This window comes from Mauremys mutica, chromosome 12 (assembly GCF_020497125.1).
Source record: "Mauremys mutica isolate MM-2020 ecotype Southern chromosome 12, ASM2049712v1, whole genome shotgun sequence".
NCBI lineage: Eukaryota > Metazoa > Chordata > Testudines > Geoemydidae > Mauremys > Mauremys mutica.
This window is the reverse complement of record NC_059083.1, coordinates 28496111-28515827: the sequence shown is the minus strand read 5'-3', so window position 1 is coordinate 28515827 and position 19717 is coordinate 28496111. Positions and strand designations below refer to the sequence as shown.

Here is a 19717-nt window from a genome sequence, read left to right as displayed (position 1 = left end):
AGTGCCCCCACACCCAAACCTCCTGCCCCAACCCTGAGCCCCCTCCTTCATTCTAGCTCCTGGCCAGACCCTTCACCCCCAGCCTTGTGCTCGGTCCACTCCCACCCTCAGCTCAGTGCAGAGAGGGGAAAAGAATGGGCCAGAACCAGGGAGAAGGTAGGTACCCACTGTATGTGGGCAGGGCCGGGACCCCAGGCCAGCAGCGGGCTGAGCGGGTCTGGCAGCCGGGATGCCAGCAGGCAGGAGCTCGCGGATGGAACCCCTGAGCAGCAGTGGGCTGAGCCGCTCAGTCCGCTGCCGGTCTGGGGTCCTGGCTGCCAGACCCTTCCCAGCTGGGGTCCCGGCCACAGGCCCCACTCAGCCCACTGCCGGCCTAGGAGAACAGAACCCCAGACCAGCATTGGGCCGGCGGCATAAGATTGTTGCCGGACCAAAGGGCCCGAGGAGAAGCAACAGCGGGGGTTCGTTGTCCGGTGTGCGTCGCACTAATTAACACACCAGGGTGGAGAAGCAAACCAAGTTTATTTGAGCTCAAATAAAGGTGCAAGGGAGAAATTACAATCTCAAATCCTTCACACCTGCACGCAGGCGGGGTCCCAGCATTTATACCCTCCTTGTTTTTCCCCCTTTCTCCCTCCCCCTTGCAACAGTTACACTTAACACTATAATGTAGCTTGTTAGAACTGTTCTCATTCGCATATTTATCTATGGCCTTCACAGCACAGACACATGCAGACTTTCCTCCCCCTTCTCCCCCCCGTCTTACTGCCGCTTTTTGCTGTTTCGAGCTATCCTGCAGCTGCAAGCTAAGAAAGCTGACAGTTACACATTTTGCTTGCTGTTTATTAGCATCTTAGGCTGGTTAAAGTTTACAGCATGGAAGAACTTTGGTTCACTCAGGCCCAGAGTCACAACTTTGGTTCACTTAGGCCTAGGGACACCAACAAGATCAACATTTTAATTTAATTTTAAATGCAGCTTCTAAAATACTTTGAAAACCTTGTTTATTTTACAATACAACACTAGTTTAGTTATATAATATATAGACTTGTAGAGAGAGACCTTCTAAAAAACATTAAAATGTATTACTGGCACACGAAACCTTAAATTAGAGTGAATAAATGAAGACTCGGCACACCACTTCTGAAAGGTTGCCGACCCCTGTACTAGAGTTTAATTTAAGGAAATTTACTTAGCATGTTTTGACATGAGATGTTGACAATTTGTGTTTTAACAGTTACACCTTTTAACTTTTTGAATCTGTGTCTACTGTGATAAAAGAATTGTCTGACTAAAATATTGTCTGAACCCCCCCAATTTCCCACAACTGTGAACAATAATATTGATAACAACTGAAACTGTAACAGTTTAAATAGATAAATATATAAACTTTCTTACAAATTAATATTAATCTTATCTGTCAAAATTACATATTAAATCAGATGAATTCTGCCAAGGCTAAATATCACTCCTTGGACATGCAGTTCTGTCAGCTCAGCAGGACAAGGGGAAGCTGATGTCCACGTGAAGCCCCAGTGATTCCCTCCACACACACCAGTAGAGGGGGTTGATTGCAGGATCAAAGCCTTGTTGGGACATTTCTCACCAAAGCCCCCAGGGCTGGAACATTATGGGTGATCTGGCTCCAGCTCTGCAAACAGCCTGAGTCAGTTCCAGGAAGGGAAACACCCAATTGCTGCTGCTGCAGGCGGGGCATATTTCTGAGCTCAGGAAAGTGAAACTAACCCTGTGACACTGTCCAGAGGGAACCATGGCCACAGACAACCCCGTGGAAAGTCTCCAGGAGGAAGCTACATGTCCCATCTGTCTGGAGTATTTTAAGGACCCTGTGATTATAGATTGTGGGCACAATTTCTGCCGAGCCTGCATCGCCCAGTGCTGGGAGGGAGCGAATACAGACATCTCCTGCCCTCAGTGCAGAGAAACTGTGCAACAGGGAAACCTCAGACCGAACAGGCAGCTGGCAAATGTTATAGAAATAGCCAAACGGCTGAGTTTACAGGCAGCAAAGGAAGCAGGGGAGGAGAGGGTGTACGGGGAACACCAGGAGACTCTGAAACTGTTCTGTGAAGAGAATCAAACCCCCATCTGTGTGGTGTGTGACAGATCCCGGGCTCACCGCGCTCACATGGTGGTTCCCATAGAGGAAGCTGCCCAAGAGTACAAGGTAGGGAATTGCTGTCAAGTTTAATGGGCAATAACTTTGGATTTTAATTACAGGCTGATTTCACTGAAAGTTGCCTGTCACAGGTGTGATGCATCATTCAGTTCTGTAAAGCCTTCATTGTAGGGGAGATTCTATCACAAAATGAATGATCTGGCAGTGCGGCGACAGAATCAGAATATCAAGTCTTGAAAAGATACCTGATGTGGGAAACTTTTCTCTGAGATTCTGAATGTTTTTCACACTCAGCTTCCACTGCTGAAATAAGGGGACTTTTTACACCATGGCCGGTGTTAACAATCAGTGAGGTTTAAATCACACGAGCTGCAGGCCAGTCTAGGTGAGTGTGTTACCTTCAGACTGGAGAACTGATCATTTAAATCTCAACACTTTTAATTATTTCCTTCCCCTGTGAGAGCGGAGAGGGAGAATTACAGTTCGGCACCATTTATTGCCAGTGACGCCTCCTTCCAGTGCCAGAAGCGGGTGATGTTTGAGAGATGCCACCTCTTATTTCCCCCCAGTAAAGGAGGACCAGGCCCAGAGAACTCAGCAGAGCCCAGGGGTACATTCAGGCCCATGAGGGGAGTCCGGCCCCAGGAGCCCCTTGGAGCCAATCAGCAACTCCATCCTGTTTTGAACAATGCACCATTTGAACAGATCATGGTGTCTCCTTTTAGTGACTCGCGTGGGAGGAGCTTATTTTGTGGGTGGAGCTTCAAAGACTCCAGCCACCTTTGCCCCTCCCCTGTTCTGATCCCTGCTCATTTATGAAGCTGTTTTGCTGGAAGCAAAGGCTGCTTTTCCGCCTCCTGTCTCTTACTAGCCCCTGCTGGCTCCCTCCCTCCCTCACTGCTTCCCTGCAGCAGCACCGTGGGGTGTCACCGAACAGCTCCCCAGGAGCTCTCAGCAGCAGCTGCAGCAGCAGCAGCCTGGGCGCTTGGGCAGAGGGGAGGAGAGAACTCGAGGGCTCAGAGAAAAGAGAAAAAGTGAAACAGGGAGATCTCAGGAGACAGCTCTGGGGAGCTGCCAGGGGTGTTGCACAGAGCTGGGGTGACGGGGCAAGAGCACGTTGCTGTGCTGTGTGAAGGAATCACACGCTGTCAAAGGGGAAGAGAGCCCTGGGTTATTCCAGCTCTGGAGCAGTTATAATTATGGGTGGCACATTCCCCCAGACCGAGTGTTCCCTGTTCCTCACTGACCTCCAGCCACATCACAGCTTCACCCCGTACAGTTAATGGGACTGCGCTGGCTCAGGGCTCAGCTGCTGCCTGGGGGAGGCCACATGGGAGCCTGGACAGAGGAGAGCACAGTGGGGTCTTATTCCTGGCCTGGGTCTGGATACAGTGCAGTGAGGTGCTGCCCCAACCTCTTCACTGGCACCGGCAGGAGGGATCGTTCAGAACCTTCCCAGCTGTTTCCCCTCTAGCCTGTGCTCAGTGATGTGAAGCTTTATCTCAGACACAGGCTCTGAGAAGTCCTGAGTGTCTGCAGGGAGCAGAGCCCCTGCTCTGAGACTGGCATCTCTGCTCCCATGACGCCTTTGGGGCCGGCAGAGTCCAGTCTGCTGCCTCCTTCCAGGATATTTACTGCTCACGTGTGAAATACCAATATGGACAGTACTGTCCACCCATCGGACAGGCAGACTAATGGCTGTTTATCGCCAGGGGTGGCTCTACATATTCGGCCGCCCCAAGCTGTTATGCGCGGGAGACGCCCCGGAGCCCCGGGAGCAGCGGACCTCTCGCGGGCATGACTGCGGAGGGTCCACTGGTCGCGTGGCTCGGCTGGACCTCCCGCAGCTGCGGACGGTTGGCTGGTCCGGCGGCTCCAGTGGAGCTTCCACAGTCATGCCTCTGGGAGGTCCACTGGAGCCGCGGGAGGAGCGCCCCCTCCGCAGTCATGCCTGCGGCAGGTCCGGTCGTCCCGGGGTTCCGGTGGACCTCCCGCAGGCATGACTGCTGCAGGTCCACCGGCCCAGCCTGCCACCCCTGCCGGCAAATGCCGCCCCACGCGCGTGCTTGCCGCGCTGGGGTCTGGAGCCGGCCCTGTTTATCGCACACGATGTCCCTGCAGGAGAAACTCCAGGGAGCCCTGGGCCCTCTGAGGAAGGAGCTGGAAGAGGCCCTGGCTCTGATGTCTGCAGAGGAGGAGGAGATCACAGAGTGGCAGGTGGGTGTCTGGGTTCATTCATCCCTGAGCCCTTCCTCCTGCAGCGTTCCCAGGAATGACGGGGCCGTAAAGCTCCAGGATGAGGTTATGAACCTGCTCTGGTGGTTTGCTCCGTTGCACAGGCTTGGTGCCAGCCATGGACAGCACAAGCCTCCGGCACTTGGGGATGCCGGGCATGAGTGCGGGAATCTCCCCGGTGCCCAGATCAGCACCCTGCCCACTGCTCCACCCCCATTTGTCCTCCTCTCCCCTAGGCCCCGCCCATGCGCCGCTCCTGCTCTGCCCCATGCCCGGCTCCCACTCAGCCCCCTCCCCAGAGACTCCCCGCTCACCGTTCACTGTTGCAGCTTGCTCCTCTCCCCCACCCCCTCCCCCAAGTCCCCCTCGCCTGCCGCTTGCTCCTTTCTGCCCCCTCCTGCCTTAAGGGGGAGTGATGGGGGGGAGGGACGGAGAGGAGCAATTGGCGGGGCCCCCACACAGCTGACGGGCAGCAAGCGGCTGGTGCTGTGGGCTTCGGGGGAAGAGTGGGAGCGAGGGCTCCGGGCGGAGCGCAGGCCGCACTCCACAGGCAGCAGGTCTGCAGCCTGCCCCCAAGTGGAGGGACGCTACATCCTGTTCGGGGAAACTCAGCCTCCCCTGGCCTATGGTACCTGCCATCCAGGGTGCTGGCAGCATCAGGCTGCGTCTCTGGTGGGGAGACAGCAGCTCCTGTAGGCGGAGGAGGGGCAGTTCCTGGCCTTTGTACAGGGTGCATCTACATGGCCCCAACAGCCAGCTGCAGGCTAGTGACTGAGTAATACCCAGGGTCTGGGTGGGTGTGTACAGCCCGGGCTGCTGCAGCTTCATAGCTGTGAGTACCCGAGCTAGTCAGATCAGAGCTAGCCTGGGTGTGTCTACACACGGTGCTGTCACACCTTCATAGCAGTGGGGACACCCCCTGAGTGAGCAGAGCCTGGGGCAGGTCCATGTCAAGCCAGGCAGCGCTCGGCCACTTCGTAGCCTCTATTGCTATCACGTAGCCACTTCATCCCAGTCACCTGCTACAGTCACTGTGACTTTACCTATGCTTGTCTGTAGCCAGGTGATGAACCCATGGGAAAAAAAGTCTGTTCAGATTCACCTGCCTCTTACAGTGAAATCCCTGCAGGGAGCGTGGCGGGTGTGAGGAAGACGCCAGAGCAGGGATGAGAGGAGAAGTAGGTGTCCCACTAGTCAGATAAAAATGGCCATTTACAAGAGCTGAAGTGCTCAGAGCTGGGTGCCTCTGGTTCTGCAGCTGAAGCCGTATTTAGAGCCCAGCAGAAGTGGGCTGGTTTCCAGAGGACAGAACCGCAGCAGCTCCCACTGCTGCACCAGAAGCAGCTGGTGCTCAGTTCCTCAGACAATAGGGATTTAGGTGGATAACAATTAACAGCCAGGTTTGAATGTGTCCGGCAAAGTGCCCAGAGAGCAGGTGGGGACAGAGCTGGCATCAGCCAAACCTGCTGCTCTGTGAGCCTAGTGGGCTCCCTAAAAGATGCGATCCCAGGGCACTTGGCACATGGGCATGGGGCACTCGGCCAGGCTGGGTGAGGCCAAAGCCAGCCCTGACAATGGCCTGGGTGCCCAACACCCATGTGATCCCCCAAATGGCACCCAAAGGACTATTAGCACCCGCCCTAGGTCCTGAAGTTTGCAGCCCTGGGAACAGGTTGTCAAAGAAGGAGCATCGGCCACATCCTGCTGTGACGGCTCCCCTGGGTGTCTGAGTGCCCAGCACTAGGCATCCAAATGCCCCCATGGACACCCTGTGTGGCCCCCTGTAAATCTCTCCTGCACCTTCGATTTCTTCCCACTCCCCTGTGTCCATTCCCTGCCACCTGCAATAACACACTGTCTTTACAAAGCACCCTAGACAACCCTGCTATGGAACTGGCCACATGAACTCTGAACTAAAAGAAACCCATTATGGTACGTTTCCCAAAGAAATAAATCTCCTTACAAACCTGATACTGATCTAATCCCCTGCTTCATGGACAGAGGCCCAGTCTGTGTAACTCAACATCTGGCTCATGTTTTCTCTGTGCCTTTCCTATTCTTCTATTTCAAGGGGAAAGTGCAGAATAGGAGAGAGATGATTGCAGGTGAATTTAACAAACTGCACACACTGCTGAGAGAGGAGGAGGAGGAGAAGGAGACTCTGCAGAGACTTCAGGAAAATGTAACCAAACTCTCCCAGCAAAGCTCCTCTATGCAGCAGCTGATCACAGAGATCGAGGAGAAGTGTCAGCAACCAGTTGTGGAGCTACTAAAGGTGAGACAGCATCAAAATTCTCCACCCATCCAGAATTAGAACTCAGATCCCTGGGTCTGGATTCCAACAATTAGAGTAAATGTGTTCTGTGGTTTACTGACAAACAGAACATCCGGCTAAGGGCTCCATCAGTTCCAAAATATCCCAGTTCATGTTAGAGGAGAATTCTCCTCATAGAGACCCAGTGAGGCCATGGGAGATTAAATGGATGATACAAGAATGATACTGAGCTGAACCCATCCCTGCTCTGACTCCAGAACATTGGACCCAACACAGGCGATAAACACAGATACTGATGGGCTGGGTCCCTAGAAGGAAGAATCCTTTAGCTAAATTCCTGTCTCACCTACATAAATGAAACAAGTGTTAATGCACAATAGTGTACGAGATTTTACCACAAAACAGTGAAGCCTGGAAGGGTTGATCTATTTTCTAGATGAAAGTTTGATGCCCAGAGTGAAACTCACACAGTTTTATGCACATTGTGTTAATACAGAACATTGATTCTCTTTTTCCTTTCAGGATGTGAAAAGCACATTGAGCAGGTGTGTTTCCTGTGTTCATTGCTCTTATATTCTTGGTGGTGGTTCTGGGATGATGTGTGTACAGAGCAGCTGAGTGATGATGGGACGTTTTCTTCATAGGAGTGAGAATGTGAAACTCCAGGAATGAGAACCTGTTTCTACTGATCTGGAGAAGGTGTATAAAATTTCCCTGGACATGAGGGAAGCACTGAAGAGATTCGGAGGTGAGTGGATTCTACTGGGACATTCAGCTGTGTTGTGCCTGGGGCTCTGGACAGAGCCAGGGACCCCAGGACACGCATGGGCCCAGCTGACAGGCTTGGAGCTGTGATAGCTGGGGGCTGATGCAATCAGTGCTGGGGAGTTTGCCTGCTACTTACAGCCACCTGCTGGTACTTGCCCAGGTATCTGACCAGGCCCCGTCACTCTGACATCCTGACCCCTCCATGGCTGAGTTACTGGGTGTCACTGAGCCAGGTGCTGTGAGGCCTGGACTGGGCCCATCGTGCTGGGAGCTGCACAGACGGGTAACGGATGACGTTTCTGTGCCTCTCTCCTGGGACACGTGAGGGCTGCATTGTGTGGCCACTGCTCAGCACTGCCCCAGCCCCCATTAGCCAAGGCTGGCCCAGCTTTCTGAGGTGGAGGAGGGGCCAGTCTGGCTGCTGTGGTCTGATCTGGGCCGTGTGTTGCTGGGTAACAAGCTGAATCCTACGGGCCCCTCGTCTGCTCTGAGCACAGCCCAGTGTGAGGTTGGGTCAGTGGTTTGCTGCTCAGTGAGTGAGACTCACTCACAAGAGTGTGACCCTGTCACACCGGCTGAGTGTGAGCTGCCCCCATCCAAACCCCTCCCACAACCCCAGCGCGGAGACCGGGGGCAAAGGCGGAAACCTGACAGTGAGGAGGGACAGAGAAGAAACTAAGGCAGAGGAGAGGGGGGTGGGAAGGTTCAGTGAGCTCGGTCTGTGATTGTTGAACTGGCCCATTCCTCCTACTCCTCCCCCTGCTCCTCTCCTCGCACCCACCCTCAGCAGGGGCAGTGGAAGGGGCCAAGCTGGGTGTGTCTGTCCCGGCTGATGGAGGCTGCACAGTCGGTGCCGGCTGCAGGGGCAGGATCTCAGGACTCTGGGGAGCAGGAACCCCAGTATGTGGGGGAAGCAGATTCCTGTCTGTGACTGGCTGGAGCCAGCACATCCCTGCTCCCCTCCCCGCTCGCTGCTCCCAGCCCAGCACAGTCTGTGCCCACTGGACCCTGAACACGGCTGGGCTCTGGGCCATTCCACACCCCTGGCCCCTGAGCCTGTCGGGATCCTGAGCCAGTCAGCTCAGTGCCTCGTTCTAGGGGATCACCAGTCCCTGGAGAGCCTCCTGTCAGCCCCCCAGAAGCTCCTTCCTGGGCAGGGTCCCAGGCCCTGAGTCACTCGCTGGCTGCTCCAGGCTGGCCAGGCCCAGGGTCTCCAGCAGGGCCGTTGGTGCTGGCACCGCGCTCGCTGCCAGAGCTCCCAGCCCCTGACCCAGCCCAGCCTGTTGTCCCAGCGCTGACCCCTCCCCTGCGGGTGGGGACGCTGCTGCTCTCAATGGCTGAGCCCCTCTCTCTGCCGCTGCCTCTGCTGCTGCGCTCGCAGGCTCAGCCTGTGCCAGGGCCAATGCGGCGCTACTGGGGCTGCTCCTTCCCTCGGCACCTGGGTTCTCTGTGTCTGGGGCAAATGGCGGGTGAGTGGGCAGGGACCTGCTCAGAGACACACACCCTGAGCTGCACCCAGAGGGCAGAGACCAGCCAGGGCTGGGCAGCAAAGTGCCACATTGCTGGGATTAACCCTTTCCTTCCACCCACCCCAGCAGCCCTGGCTGGTCAGTGCCACTCACTGCCCACGCTCTGACCCGAGGGACCCGGGTCCGGCAGCTCAGGGGAGTCTCTGGGTAAATGTGTGGGGCAGAGTAACCAGGGCTCCCTGCGCCCCAGGGTCCCTGTGTGCAATGGGGAAGGCCCCCGGCTGTTATGCAGCCCTTAGGGGCTGGGCAGTGAGTGTTGTTATTGATACCCTGAAATGGCCGAGGCTGGTATCTTGGCAAGCATCTTGCCTCAGTTTACCCTCTTTAGCACTCCTTAAATTACGCCTCACAGTCCAAAAGATCTGAGAGAAAAGTCCCCTCCTGGTGTCCGCTCTGAGTCCAAGTAAACCCCAAAATAAAATCTTTTCCCTCACTCTGCTCCAGCCTCCAGCTCTCACTCCAGCTCCTCACTGTCCTCAAGTCAGGAGCCCTCAGTCCTTCCCAGAGCTGGGCTTGGATTAGTTTCCATGGTGGAATCAGATGACTCCAGCCCTCCCTCCTGGAGCTGGGTCATTTCAGATGGTGCCTTTATTCTCTGCATCCACTTTCTCCAGCCGGGGGCAGCTCTCCGGGGTTCTGTCCTGCTACAGCTGCTGCTGTCATTGTCATCTCCGGCAGCTCCTCCCCCTTAGGGGAGCTCCTCTGTCTAGGACAGTGGTCCCCAAACATTTTTGATAAAGCCTTTCCTTACCTGGTTTGTGCCACCACCCGGGGAGTTGCTGTCAGGAGCTGGGCCAGGAACGGGGCTCTAGTTGGGGCCAGAAGCTGAGGGCCATGGCTGGGAGTGGACCCACAGTTGGGGCCGGGAGCTGGGGGCTTCGGCCGGGGGCAGAACCATGTTTGGGGCTGGGGCTGCAGCTGGGTTCTCAGCCTGGAGCAGGGCCGGGAGTGGGTGGCTGAAGTCGGGGCCGGAGATGAAGCTGGGGGCAGAGCAGGGCTGGGTGACATTCCCTTCCCGCCACCCATGGGGGCTGTTCTAGGCCCTGTCAGGCCCCCCAAATGTTCCTCCACACCCTTGAGGGGGCACGACCCACAGTTTGGGGAGCACTGCTCTAGGAGCCCCTTCCAGGCTCCTTGCTCTGGTGAGCTCTCCTGGGACCTCATCTCCTCAGCAGCTTCCTGTCTCTAGGATCCCTTCAGCTGAGCCCTGGTTACCCTTTATCAGCCTCATTAGCTGTTTCACTGCCGACTAGCCACCTAGGGATTTAATGACTTCCAGGTTGGTCTGGGTTGTCTCATTCTCCCTTACAGGGGCCTGTCACAGGTAGTTTGGTCCCTGACTCCCCTAAAAGGGCCAGCCCTCTTGATACATTTCCCCCCACCCCCAGAGCCAACCTGTATTCAAAGGGAGGCTTGACCATGGCCCCCACTGTGCCACTGACCAGACTTTTAATGTCCCAGTCGGTGGTGCCAACTGGAGCCGCCAGGGTCCCTTTTCGACCAGGCGTTCCAATAAAAAGCAGATGCCTGGCAACCCTATGGACAGGTGCCAACCCTAGGTCTTGTCCACATGGCGCAGTAACACCCTGCTGAGCCAGGTACAGGCAGCCACATGCCAGCCCAGGCCCCTGGCAGGGACCCCGAGCAGCCAGCTGCCATGGTCACTAACAGTGTTATCTCTGTCACATGCCACTCACCACGCTTAGAGCTCCCAGGGCCCTGGGCCCAGCCCCAGAACTGCTGTAACCTAGAACCAGAGCAATGCAGGGCTGGAAGGGACCTCGAGAGGTCACCTAGTCCAGCCCCCCACGCTAGGTCAGGGACTAGACTATCCCTGGCAGGGATTAGTCCAACCTGTTCTTACAAAACTCCAGTGACGGGGATCCCACAACCTCCCCTGGAGCCTGGTGCAGAGCTTCACTGCCCTGAGAATTAGAAAGTGTTTCCAGCCTCAACCTCCCTTGCTGCAGATTGTGCCCATTGCTCCTTGGACAGGCCCTCGCCCTGCCCGCTGGGGCACTGGCTGTGTCACCAAGCCTGAGCATCGCTGGTATTGCACTGAATGTCTGGTGGTGCTGGGTTGGCTCAGGGGGGCAGTGAGGGCAGCTGGGGCCTTTCGCTCCCCAGTCACCGATCCCAGCCCAGGCTCAGAGTCTAGTTCCCAGTGGACAGGAGCTCACATCAAAATTCACTTTAACGGCAGCCTCACTGGCCATCTCCGCAGGGAGGCCAAGGCCTGAATGGGCCGCAGGGACGATTCCTCCCCAGGGAGAGGCTCTGGCAGATGTCAGGGCTGAGCCATGTTGGCAGGACAGTGGGGAGCTGACACGGCCTCTGTCTCCTTAACCCTCAATACACAGAGCTCCAGCAGCCGGGATGTAAAACCCAATTCATACCCCCAGCACCGAACTCACTGACACTACCCCAAGGGTCCTCTCTTACTGGGGTTAGGGAGTGAGTAAGGGGCACTGGAAGAGGGGGTCAGGGGGCCATGGCCCCATCACTTTTACCAATGGGAGGGCTGTTCCCTCCCACTTTTTGCCAGCTGTAGGGGTGAGCGAGGATGGGGGAGGGGGCCGAGAGGACAGACCAGGGGGTCAGGGTGTTGAGGAAGAGGTGGTGTGAAGGCAGGGGCTCAGGAAGAAGGGGCAGTGTGAGAGCGAGGGTTCAGGGGTGCGGGGACAGGAGCTCAGGGAGAAGGGCTGGCACGAGTGAGTAACCCTGTCAAGGTTCCTCCCACACTCTGAACTTTAGGGTACAGATGTGGGGACCTGCATGGGCCCTTCTAAGCTTAATTCCTAGCTTAGATCTGGTAACGCTGCCACCAGCCAGAATTCCAGTGTCTGGCACACTCCCTGTCCACCCAAAACTTTCCCCTCCCTTGGCTGCGTTGAGGCTTTTCCACCAAGTCCCTGGTGATACCGATCCAACCCCTTGGATCTTAACACAAGGAGAAATTAACCATTCCCCCCCTCCTTTCCCCCAACCAACTCCTGGTGAGTCCAGACCCAATTCCCTGGGATCTTAAAACAAGAAAGAAAAAATCAATCAGGTTCTTAAAAAGAAAACTTGTAATTAAAGAAAGAAAGGTAAAACTTATCTCTGTAAAATCAGGATGGAAAATACTTTACAGGGTAATCAGATTCAGATAGCCCAGAGGTACCCCATCTAGCCTTAGGTTCAAAGTTACAGCAAACAGAGGTAAAATCCTCTCCGTAAAAAGGAACATTTACAGGTTGAGAAAACAAACATAAGACTAACACGCCTTGCCTGTGCTACTTACAAGTTTGAAACACGAGAGACTGATTCAGAGAGATTTGGAGAGCCTGGATTGAGGTCTGGTCCCTCTTAGTCCCAAGAGCGAACCACCCCCAAAACAAAGAGCACAAAACAAAGACTTCCCTCCACCAAGATTTGAAAGTATCTTGTCCCCTTATTGGTCCTCCGGTCAGGTGTCAGCCAGGTTTACTGAGCCTCTTAACCCTTTACAGGTAAAAGAGACATTAACCCTTAACTATCTGTTGATGACAAACCCCTCTACTTTTAGGGAGCTTCCATCACTCCTGGGGAGAGCACCATCCTGGATCCTGAAATACATCTGTGTATTTGCCGGGTGTACAGAGCTCTCTGTGTGGAGACACTTTCACGCTCACCCAGGAACCTGTGCTGGGAGACCCCACTGCCCAGGAGGCTGAGGGCTCTCACTCCCCTGCCCTGGGGGTGAAGGGAGGGGCCCTGGGGCTGCTGTTCCCCATCCCAGGAAGGGGGTGAAGGGGATTTGGACACAGACAATGTCCCCTCTTGCGCTGTGAGGGGCAGACCTGGCTCCACCCTGGGCTTCAGAGCCTGAGCTCCAGACAGAACCTGAAAATCTGTGCAGCTATTTTTAATTCCAAAGAGGGAGCCCCATAAGCCTGAATCTGTCCACCCTGTTCCAAGACTCGCTTCTGCAGGCTGTGTAGAAGGACCCAAAGTGTCTCCAGAGTCTGGGTGTGAAAGTTCCCAGCGGGTCTGTCCCAGGGCTGGTTAATGGGAGTGAGGCGGGGGGGCTGCCACAGTCGTTAGATGGAGACACCTGAGCTCTTGGGGCTCTGAGACGTTCTCTGTGACTGTTATCTGCTCTGGGAGATGCCCAGGTGCAGCTGCAGAGGGTCTGTGCCGCTAGCATCATCCATGGGACAAATGGCTCTGGGCAGAGAGTTCAGGCTGGAGCCAAGTCTCCATTTTCAGCCTGATTTGTCGGGGTGAGATCAGGGGCCCAGGGGGCATTTGTCTGCAAAGGGCAAATTAAACAGCAGCTCTGGAGTGTTTCACAGCTGATGTCCTGAGCCTGGCCTGCCTGTAACTGCGTTTCTGGGGATGTTGACAGTCTCTCATTGCTGGTCACTGGGATTGGGGCTCCTAAGTTGCTCAGACAGGTTTGCAGTGGAGCTGGGTGAAATGTTTTGGACAAATAGTTTATTTGCTGCAAAATTATATTTCGGGTCAAGAGAAACTATTCGTGAATCCGTGTCGGGTTTGCTGACTAGCTTCAATTAAGAGAAAAAGGTGCCGCCTCTTCCCTTGTAGCCTTTAGCCCAGTGGCTGGGCCCTCAGCTGGGAGCCCCAGGTTCAATCCCCCGTGTGATGCCATGAGAGCTCGAACCGCTGGGCTCCAGGTGTCTGATGACGTCCCCCTGTGTCCCAACACTGCCATGGGCACTGGGCCAGAGCGTGGGAGTGAGGATGACTCTGCAGCCCAATGGGTCGGGCCCCCAACTGGGAGCCCAGAGTCCAGCTCCCCGGCTCCAGTGACCCTGTAATTATTGATCCATAACCCCAGTGAGGGGAGGGGTTACGGCCCCTGGCACAGCAGTGTCTCAGCCATGTCTGCTGGGGCTTCCTTGCACTGATGTAGCTGCACCGGTGCAAACCCCTAGTGCAGATGCGCTGTGCAGGTGTGAACTAGGACTGGTCCCCAGTGCAGTTTCTCCCAGATGGAGGGGGCAGTAAGTGGGGAAATGCCCCCTCCCCTCCCCACTGCCCTGGCCGCATTAGCAACAGCCCATTAGTGCGCATTTATACCCCCGCCCGAATCTTCCACTGTAATGCCCTCCAAGTGAGCCCAATCCAGACAACTGCCCCCATGGGGGTGGGGCTGTACCGGGCGAGGGAAGGGGCTGGCTGTGGGGTTTTCCTGGCTGGAAGGTGGGGCCCATGGGGCCTGCCAGCATGGAGAGTCCCAGCTGCTCCCCCTGGGGCAGGGTTGCACCCCCAGTGTGTGTGGGGACAGCACCGACCTGCTCTGAGCGAGAAACCAACTACACATGCCCCAAAAGCAACAGAGATTCCCTGGGGCCTGCCTCTCCCTCCCACCTCTCTGGCTCCCGCCCCTCCCTTACCCTTCCCCCACCCCTGTGAGGGACCCTGGACCCTGCGTCTATTCTGCCCCCTCCCCAAACATCCTCTGCACCCTGGAGCCCTCCCATCACTTCACACCCCCACTATGTCCTGGCATCCACCTGTCTCCTTTCCCTCCTCTGTGCCATGTCTCCCACCCCACCCCTCACCCTCTTCTGCTGTCCTGACTTTCACCCTTCTTACCCCCCTCAGCCCTCCTGACACCTGCCCCTCTCCCCACCCTCTCTGACCCCTGGCACCCGCCCCTTCCCTCACCCCCCTGTGCCCACCCCTCCTCTAGCCCCACTCTGACCCCTGGCACCTGCCTGTCCCCAATCCCCTCTCCTAACACCTCCCTCTACCCACCTGCCCTGCCTCTCATCCCTCTCTGCCCCCTGGTGCTTCTCCCTCCCCTCTCCTCTCCCCCTGCAGCCCCCTGGAACCTGCCCTTCCCTTCACCCCCCTCTTTCCTCCTGGTGCCTGTCCCTTCCCTTATCACCCCATAGCCCTTGTGCCTGCCCCACCCCTATGTCCCTCCCTCCACCCCCTCTGCTCCTGTCACCTCCCCTCCCCCACCTCCCCTGACACCTTTCCACCCCTCCCCCGCTCCTCCCGCCCTTCCCCCTCATTGTCTCCTCCAGGCAGAGGGGCCCTCACTCCCCTCCACCAACAACCCCCCCTCCCAACCCAGTGATTAACGGGGATGCAGGTTAATTTCCCTTTGATCCCAGTGACCTGCCCCTGCCCCCGGCCCTGACTCTGTGACTCTCTCCCCAGTGGACGTGACTCTGGATCCAGACACGGCTCATCCCAAACTCGTCCTGTCTGAGGATCAGAAACATGTGAGACTCGGAGACACGTGGCAGGATCTGCCCGACAACCCTGAGAGATTTGATTATTGTGTCTGTGTCCTGGATGCTGAGGGGTTCGCGGGCGGGAGGCATTACTGGGAGGTGGAGGTGGGAGACAAGACAAGATGGGATCTGGGGGTTTGTAGGGAATCTGTGAGCAGGAAGGGATGGGTCACACTCACACCTGAGGATGGATTCTGGGTCATGTGGCTGAGGGAGAGGAATACAAGGCCCTCACCTCCCCCATGACCCCCCTCCCCGTGAGCGTCAGGCCCAGCCGGGTGGGGATTTTCATGGACTATGAGGCGAGCGAGGTCTCGTTTTACAATGTGACTGACAGGTCCCATCTCTTCACTTTCACTGACACCTTCTCCGGGAAGCTCCGCCCTTATTTCCATCCTGGTCTCAACCCCGAGGGGTACAAACGCGGCTCCCCTGATAATCTGCCTGGTCCCAGCTCAGGCCGGAGGGAATCTCTGTCCCTGACAGTGACCCCGCGGCAAAGACTGGCCCCTCCCAGCCCTGCTGCTCTTCCCACCCCCAGTGGTGGGGGCCAGTTACTGCAGCAACTGGACTTTCTGTGCTGACCGAATGCTGCCAGTTTCCCTTCTCAACTGGAGGTTCCAGTCGAAAACCAGACACCTGGTAACCCCCACCCCACACCTTTCCCCAGCCCCTGCCACAAGGGTAGCAGGTGGTGGTGGATGGGGTCATTCACTCCTGTGAGAATATCTACCCCTGTGAAATCTCAATGTAAACTATGAAAGAAAAAAGATTATTTTAATTTAGAAAATATTATTGTAACAAGGTGTAAATACAAGAATATTTTAATTTACATTTCAACAGTATTTCAAAATCAAGCATCTAAACACATTTTTAGAACTGGAATTATTTACATTTATTTTTTTATTCTTCCCTCAAATCTATAGTGAAGTTTAACTTCTCTAAATAACGTCATTTGTATTTCAACTGTGGAATTTCAAGAAATCCAAAATATTTATCTTAACAAAATAAACTATTAAATTGTCAGACTGGTTTGTTCAGTTACAATGTACATGTGTCATAAACATCAAAACTACACACATGTGCAGCTGCTCTCTGTTCTCTCTCCCCCTCTCTTTATTGTCTTGACTGGTTCTCTCTGGAAGTCAGAGCACATACACCCACCTCCTGCACTACACCTTTGACAATTAATAGGTTAAAAATGATAGAATTAATTAAGCAATATATTTAAGTTAACTCACACAAGAATACATAATGTTCTTTGAACTTCTGTCACCATTAATTCATGTGTTTTTTAACTTGCTAGCTACATATCATTGGTATTCAAGATATGACCCTTCCTTTCTTTTTCTCAAATCAGTTAACAAAGCGCAGTCCCCAACCTCAAATGCTCTCTTCCTATCGATAGAAATCTCTTCTACAATCTCCATTTTTTAGTTTATTTCTTTTAGAAATATTATTTGCAGGCTATGTATTGTCAGTGTCCACTGTTGATGGCAATGTACTGCCAGGCTCTTCATGTTCTTGGTTATAAGGACACAACAAATGTAGTTTGATAAAGAAATAGAGAAGGGATTGTGTTCCTTTACTGAATCTTCACAAATTAACTTAACTGTACTAAAGACACTGGCACTTAATGATGCATAACATTAAAATTGGTGAAGCTTTCTTGGGAAACCTTTCTTCTCGGCCATAAATCAGTTGAAAGGGTGATATTTTTGTTCTCATGTGAGGTTTAGAGTACAAGGAATAGAAAGTTGCTCCAGGAAATTCATCACAATCCTCTGAGTTCTGTCCACCACCTTCTCTAATGCTCTGTAAAAATAGTGGCTGATTGATCTAATTCCTTGAAATTAGCAATTGAACCTAATTTCTTGAAGATCTAGCTGAGCAGAGTCTGAGGGGAGGTACATCACATGGCATTACTAGGACTCCTTTTTGTTTTAAACATGATGCGTTATAAACATTTTCTATGTAATAATTCAGTTTTGAAGATTTAGTCACAATATGCCATTCATGGCAGTGTGCCCTAAACTTACCTTGATTATTTGAAAATAAATACCCTAAAATTATCTTGTGATGGAGTCATTTGTGGCTTTTATCCCATCTGCTGGTGTCTAGGTGGCATGGGCTGCTGAAACTATGTGTTTTTCCTAGTTTTTAACACAGGGAAATATTAATAAAAAATTAGATAATTTTTCCCTAAAATTTCCTTCAGAAATATCTGCGTTCCTTTCCCTATTTCTCACTGACTTATGTGTAATTACTGTGGTTTCTTATCCAATATTATTGTGTTATTACATAGGAAAATATGTTGGCAAATAGGTTAATATACAACATGTTTTCTAGTATCTGACAAGACATAAAAATGTGTTGTCACTCACAATTTACACCATGAAGTGTCATGAAGTGATTGCAGGCAATGTTCATTTTTAAATTTCTAACTATGAATAGGCTCCCCCATCAGTTCCTGCAACACCTGACTGGCAGACCTCTCTGTGAATTAAGCAGCATGCAGTCTGCCAGGGAACTTCCACCAAGTGTCTTTATGACTTTTTATGGTGCATCACAACATAGCAGCAGTTACGAGGAGCCCCCTTCCTGCTCCCTGATTCAGACTTTTATACTGCTGCTTTCTTCTCGGCACTGAGCTAGTGACCTCATCAGGCTCCCTACAGGTGCAAGTGATCCCCTCTGCCCTTCCAAACCCAAACTACTCAGTCCCTCCTACTCTAACTGCACCCGGTGCCCTGGGTGTTCTCAGTGACCAGGGTGCTGGCTTCCAAAGGGCTCAGTTTGTAGCTGCTAACAGTCCCTGTCACACGGCCATGATGGTGTAATTGACCATATAGTGAAAATGTAAACTGTTACCTCATGATTCAGTTCAGCACCTAGATCTGCCAGTATCTGCTCTGCACAGCCATGTGGATATATAATGTTACATGTTGTCTTCTCCCCCTCATGTGCTGTCATAGTTCTAAGTGGAAATTCTTCTACCTCTTTTGAAAAATCATCTGTAGCTGTCAGTGCATACTGGTATCGCGTCTGTGGTACTGGATAGAACCCGATTAAATCTGCTCTCAGCAGTTCTCAGGGTTAACAACCTATGTGCAAGAACACAGGCAAGAGTTCTCCTTTGGATCTTTCCTATGACATTTTTATTATAATCCCATCTATAGTAAGCAAAGTAAATGTTATAATGTGGTTTCTATAATAGTTGATGTCTCCACACAGTCAGAATCTAACTTTTGGTGTTTTTCAGACATAAATAAATACAGGCTAAACTTCTGCAGCTGAAAACTTGCATAAATATGCTGTCACTGTGCCAGCACAGCAGGCAATAGAAGTTGTTGCTGCACTGTGTTAGAGCTGATTAGAGGCTTTATTGTGCAGCAATAATAAATACAGATCATGATAAACAATTAGCTTGGCTAATGTTTAAAAACACTTCAGATGTATTGAACATGGGGAAAGATGCAAAGTGTTTGATTTAACGGGGAGCCATCCGCTCAGGTCCACTTCATTGCAGGCAGAGCCAGCTCCAGGCACCAGCCTACCAAGTACGTGCTTGGGGCGGCACCTTGGGAGGGGGCAGTGATCGGGGGTTTTTTTTCTTGTTTTTGGTTTGGCCAGGCGGCGCTGGGGGGGCAGGGACTTGGGCGGCGCAACGAGGCTCTGGGGGGGCGGGGACTTGGGTGGCGCGATGAGGCTCTGGGGGGCCGGGGACTTGGGCGGCGCGACGCAGCACTGGGGGGCGGGGCGTGGGCAGTGCGACACCGCGCTGGGGGGCGGGGACTTGGGCGGCGCGATGGGGCGCTGGGGGGTGGGGACTTGGGCGGCGCGACGCAGCACTGGGGGCGGGGCTTGGGCAGTGCGACAGGGCGCTGGGGGGCGGGGACTTGGGCGGCGCGACGGGGCGCTGGGGGGCAGGGACTTGGGCGGCGCGACGCTCGGGGGGGGACTTGGGCGGCCCCACACGACGCTCGGGGGGACGGGGACTCGGGTGGCATGACGTGGCGCTGGGGGGCGGGGACTTGGGCGGTGCAATGCGATGCTCAAGGAGGGGTCGGGCAGGGGAAACACAAACTGCCTGATGGAACCAGCACAGGATAATTGAAAGGGCCTCAAATGCCACAGCTCTGGACAGTTTCTTGTCCCTGAAGAAGTCAACCCTATTTTAATCTACAGGCAGAAATAGAACCCAGGTCTCCTGATTCTTAGTCCAGTGCCATAATCATTAGACCATTCTGACTCCCAGTGGAAGAGGGTTGATAACAGAGATTGGTCACCCCAGGGTAGAAAGGGCAGGCAGCAGGGCGGCACTGGGCAGGAAGGGAGGGACTGAGGTCAGGACTAACTGGACGCTCAGGTTTTCCAATGGCTCCAGGGGGCCGAACACGCTCCCACCACCAGGCCTTTCTCCACTGCCTCCTGAGTGGCGGCCTCCGATGCTAGGAAGAAGACGACCTTTCTGTACATTTTGGAGGCCACCTCGATGGCAGTGGGCCCCACTACCCTCGCCAACGCCCACACGTAG

The 19717-nt window shown here is 54.0% G+C and overlaps 1 protein-coding gene and 1 pseudogene across 1 annotated transcript; both read left to right on the top strand.

Moving 5' to 3' along the window:
- The first annotated feature begins 1620 nt into the window (after window positions 1–1620).
- Window positions 1621–5071, top strand: LOC123346654 (zinc finger protein RFP-like). Its single transcript, XM_044984130.1, has 3 exons — window positions 1621–2188; window positions 4262–4357; window positions 4838–5071. The coding sequence occupies exons 1-3, from the start codon at window positions 1772–1774 to the stop codon at window positions 5069–5071; spliced, it is 747 nt and encodes a 248-aa protein (XP_044840065.1). The 5' UTR covers window positions 1621–1771.
- Window positions 5072–15060: 9989 nt separating this feature from the next.
- Window positions 15061–19717, top strand: LOC123346653 (annotated as a pseudogene).

Excerpts from the sequence above, each read along its gene's own strand:
- LOC123346654 (XM_044984130.1), top strand. The coding sequence starts at position 1,772 with ATGGCCACAGACAACCCCGTGGAAAGTCTCCAGGAGGAAGCTACATGT. Across the intron at positions 2,189-4,261 it reads AAGCTGCCCAAGAGTACAAG|GAGAAACTCCAGGGAGCCCT; the intron begins GTAGGGAATTGC and ends ATGTCCCTGCAG. Across the intron at positions 4,358-4,837 it reads AGGAGATCACAGAGTGGCAG|CTGACGGGCAGCAAGCGGCT; the intron begins GTGGGTGTCTGG and ends GCCCCCACACAG.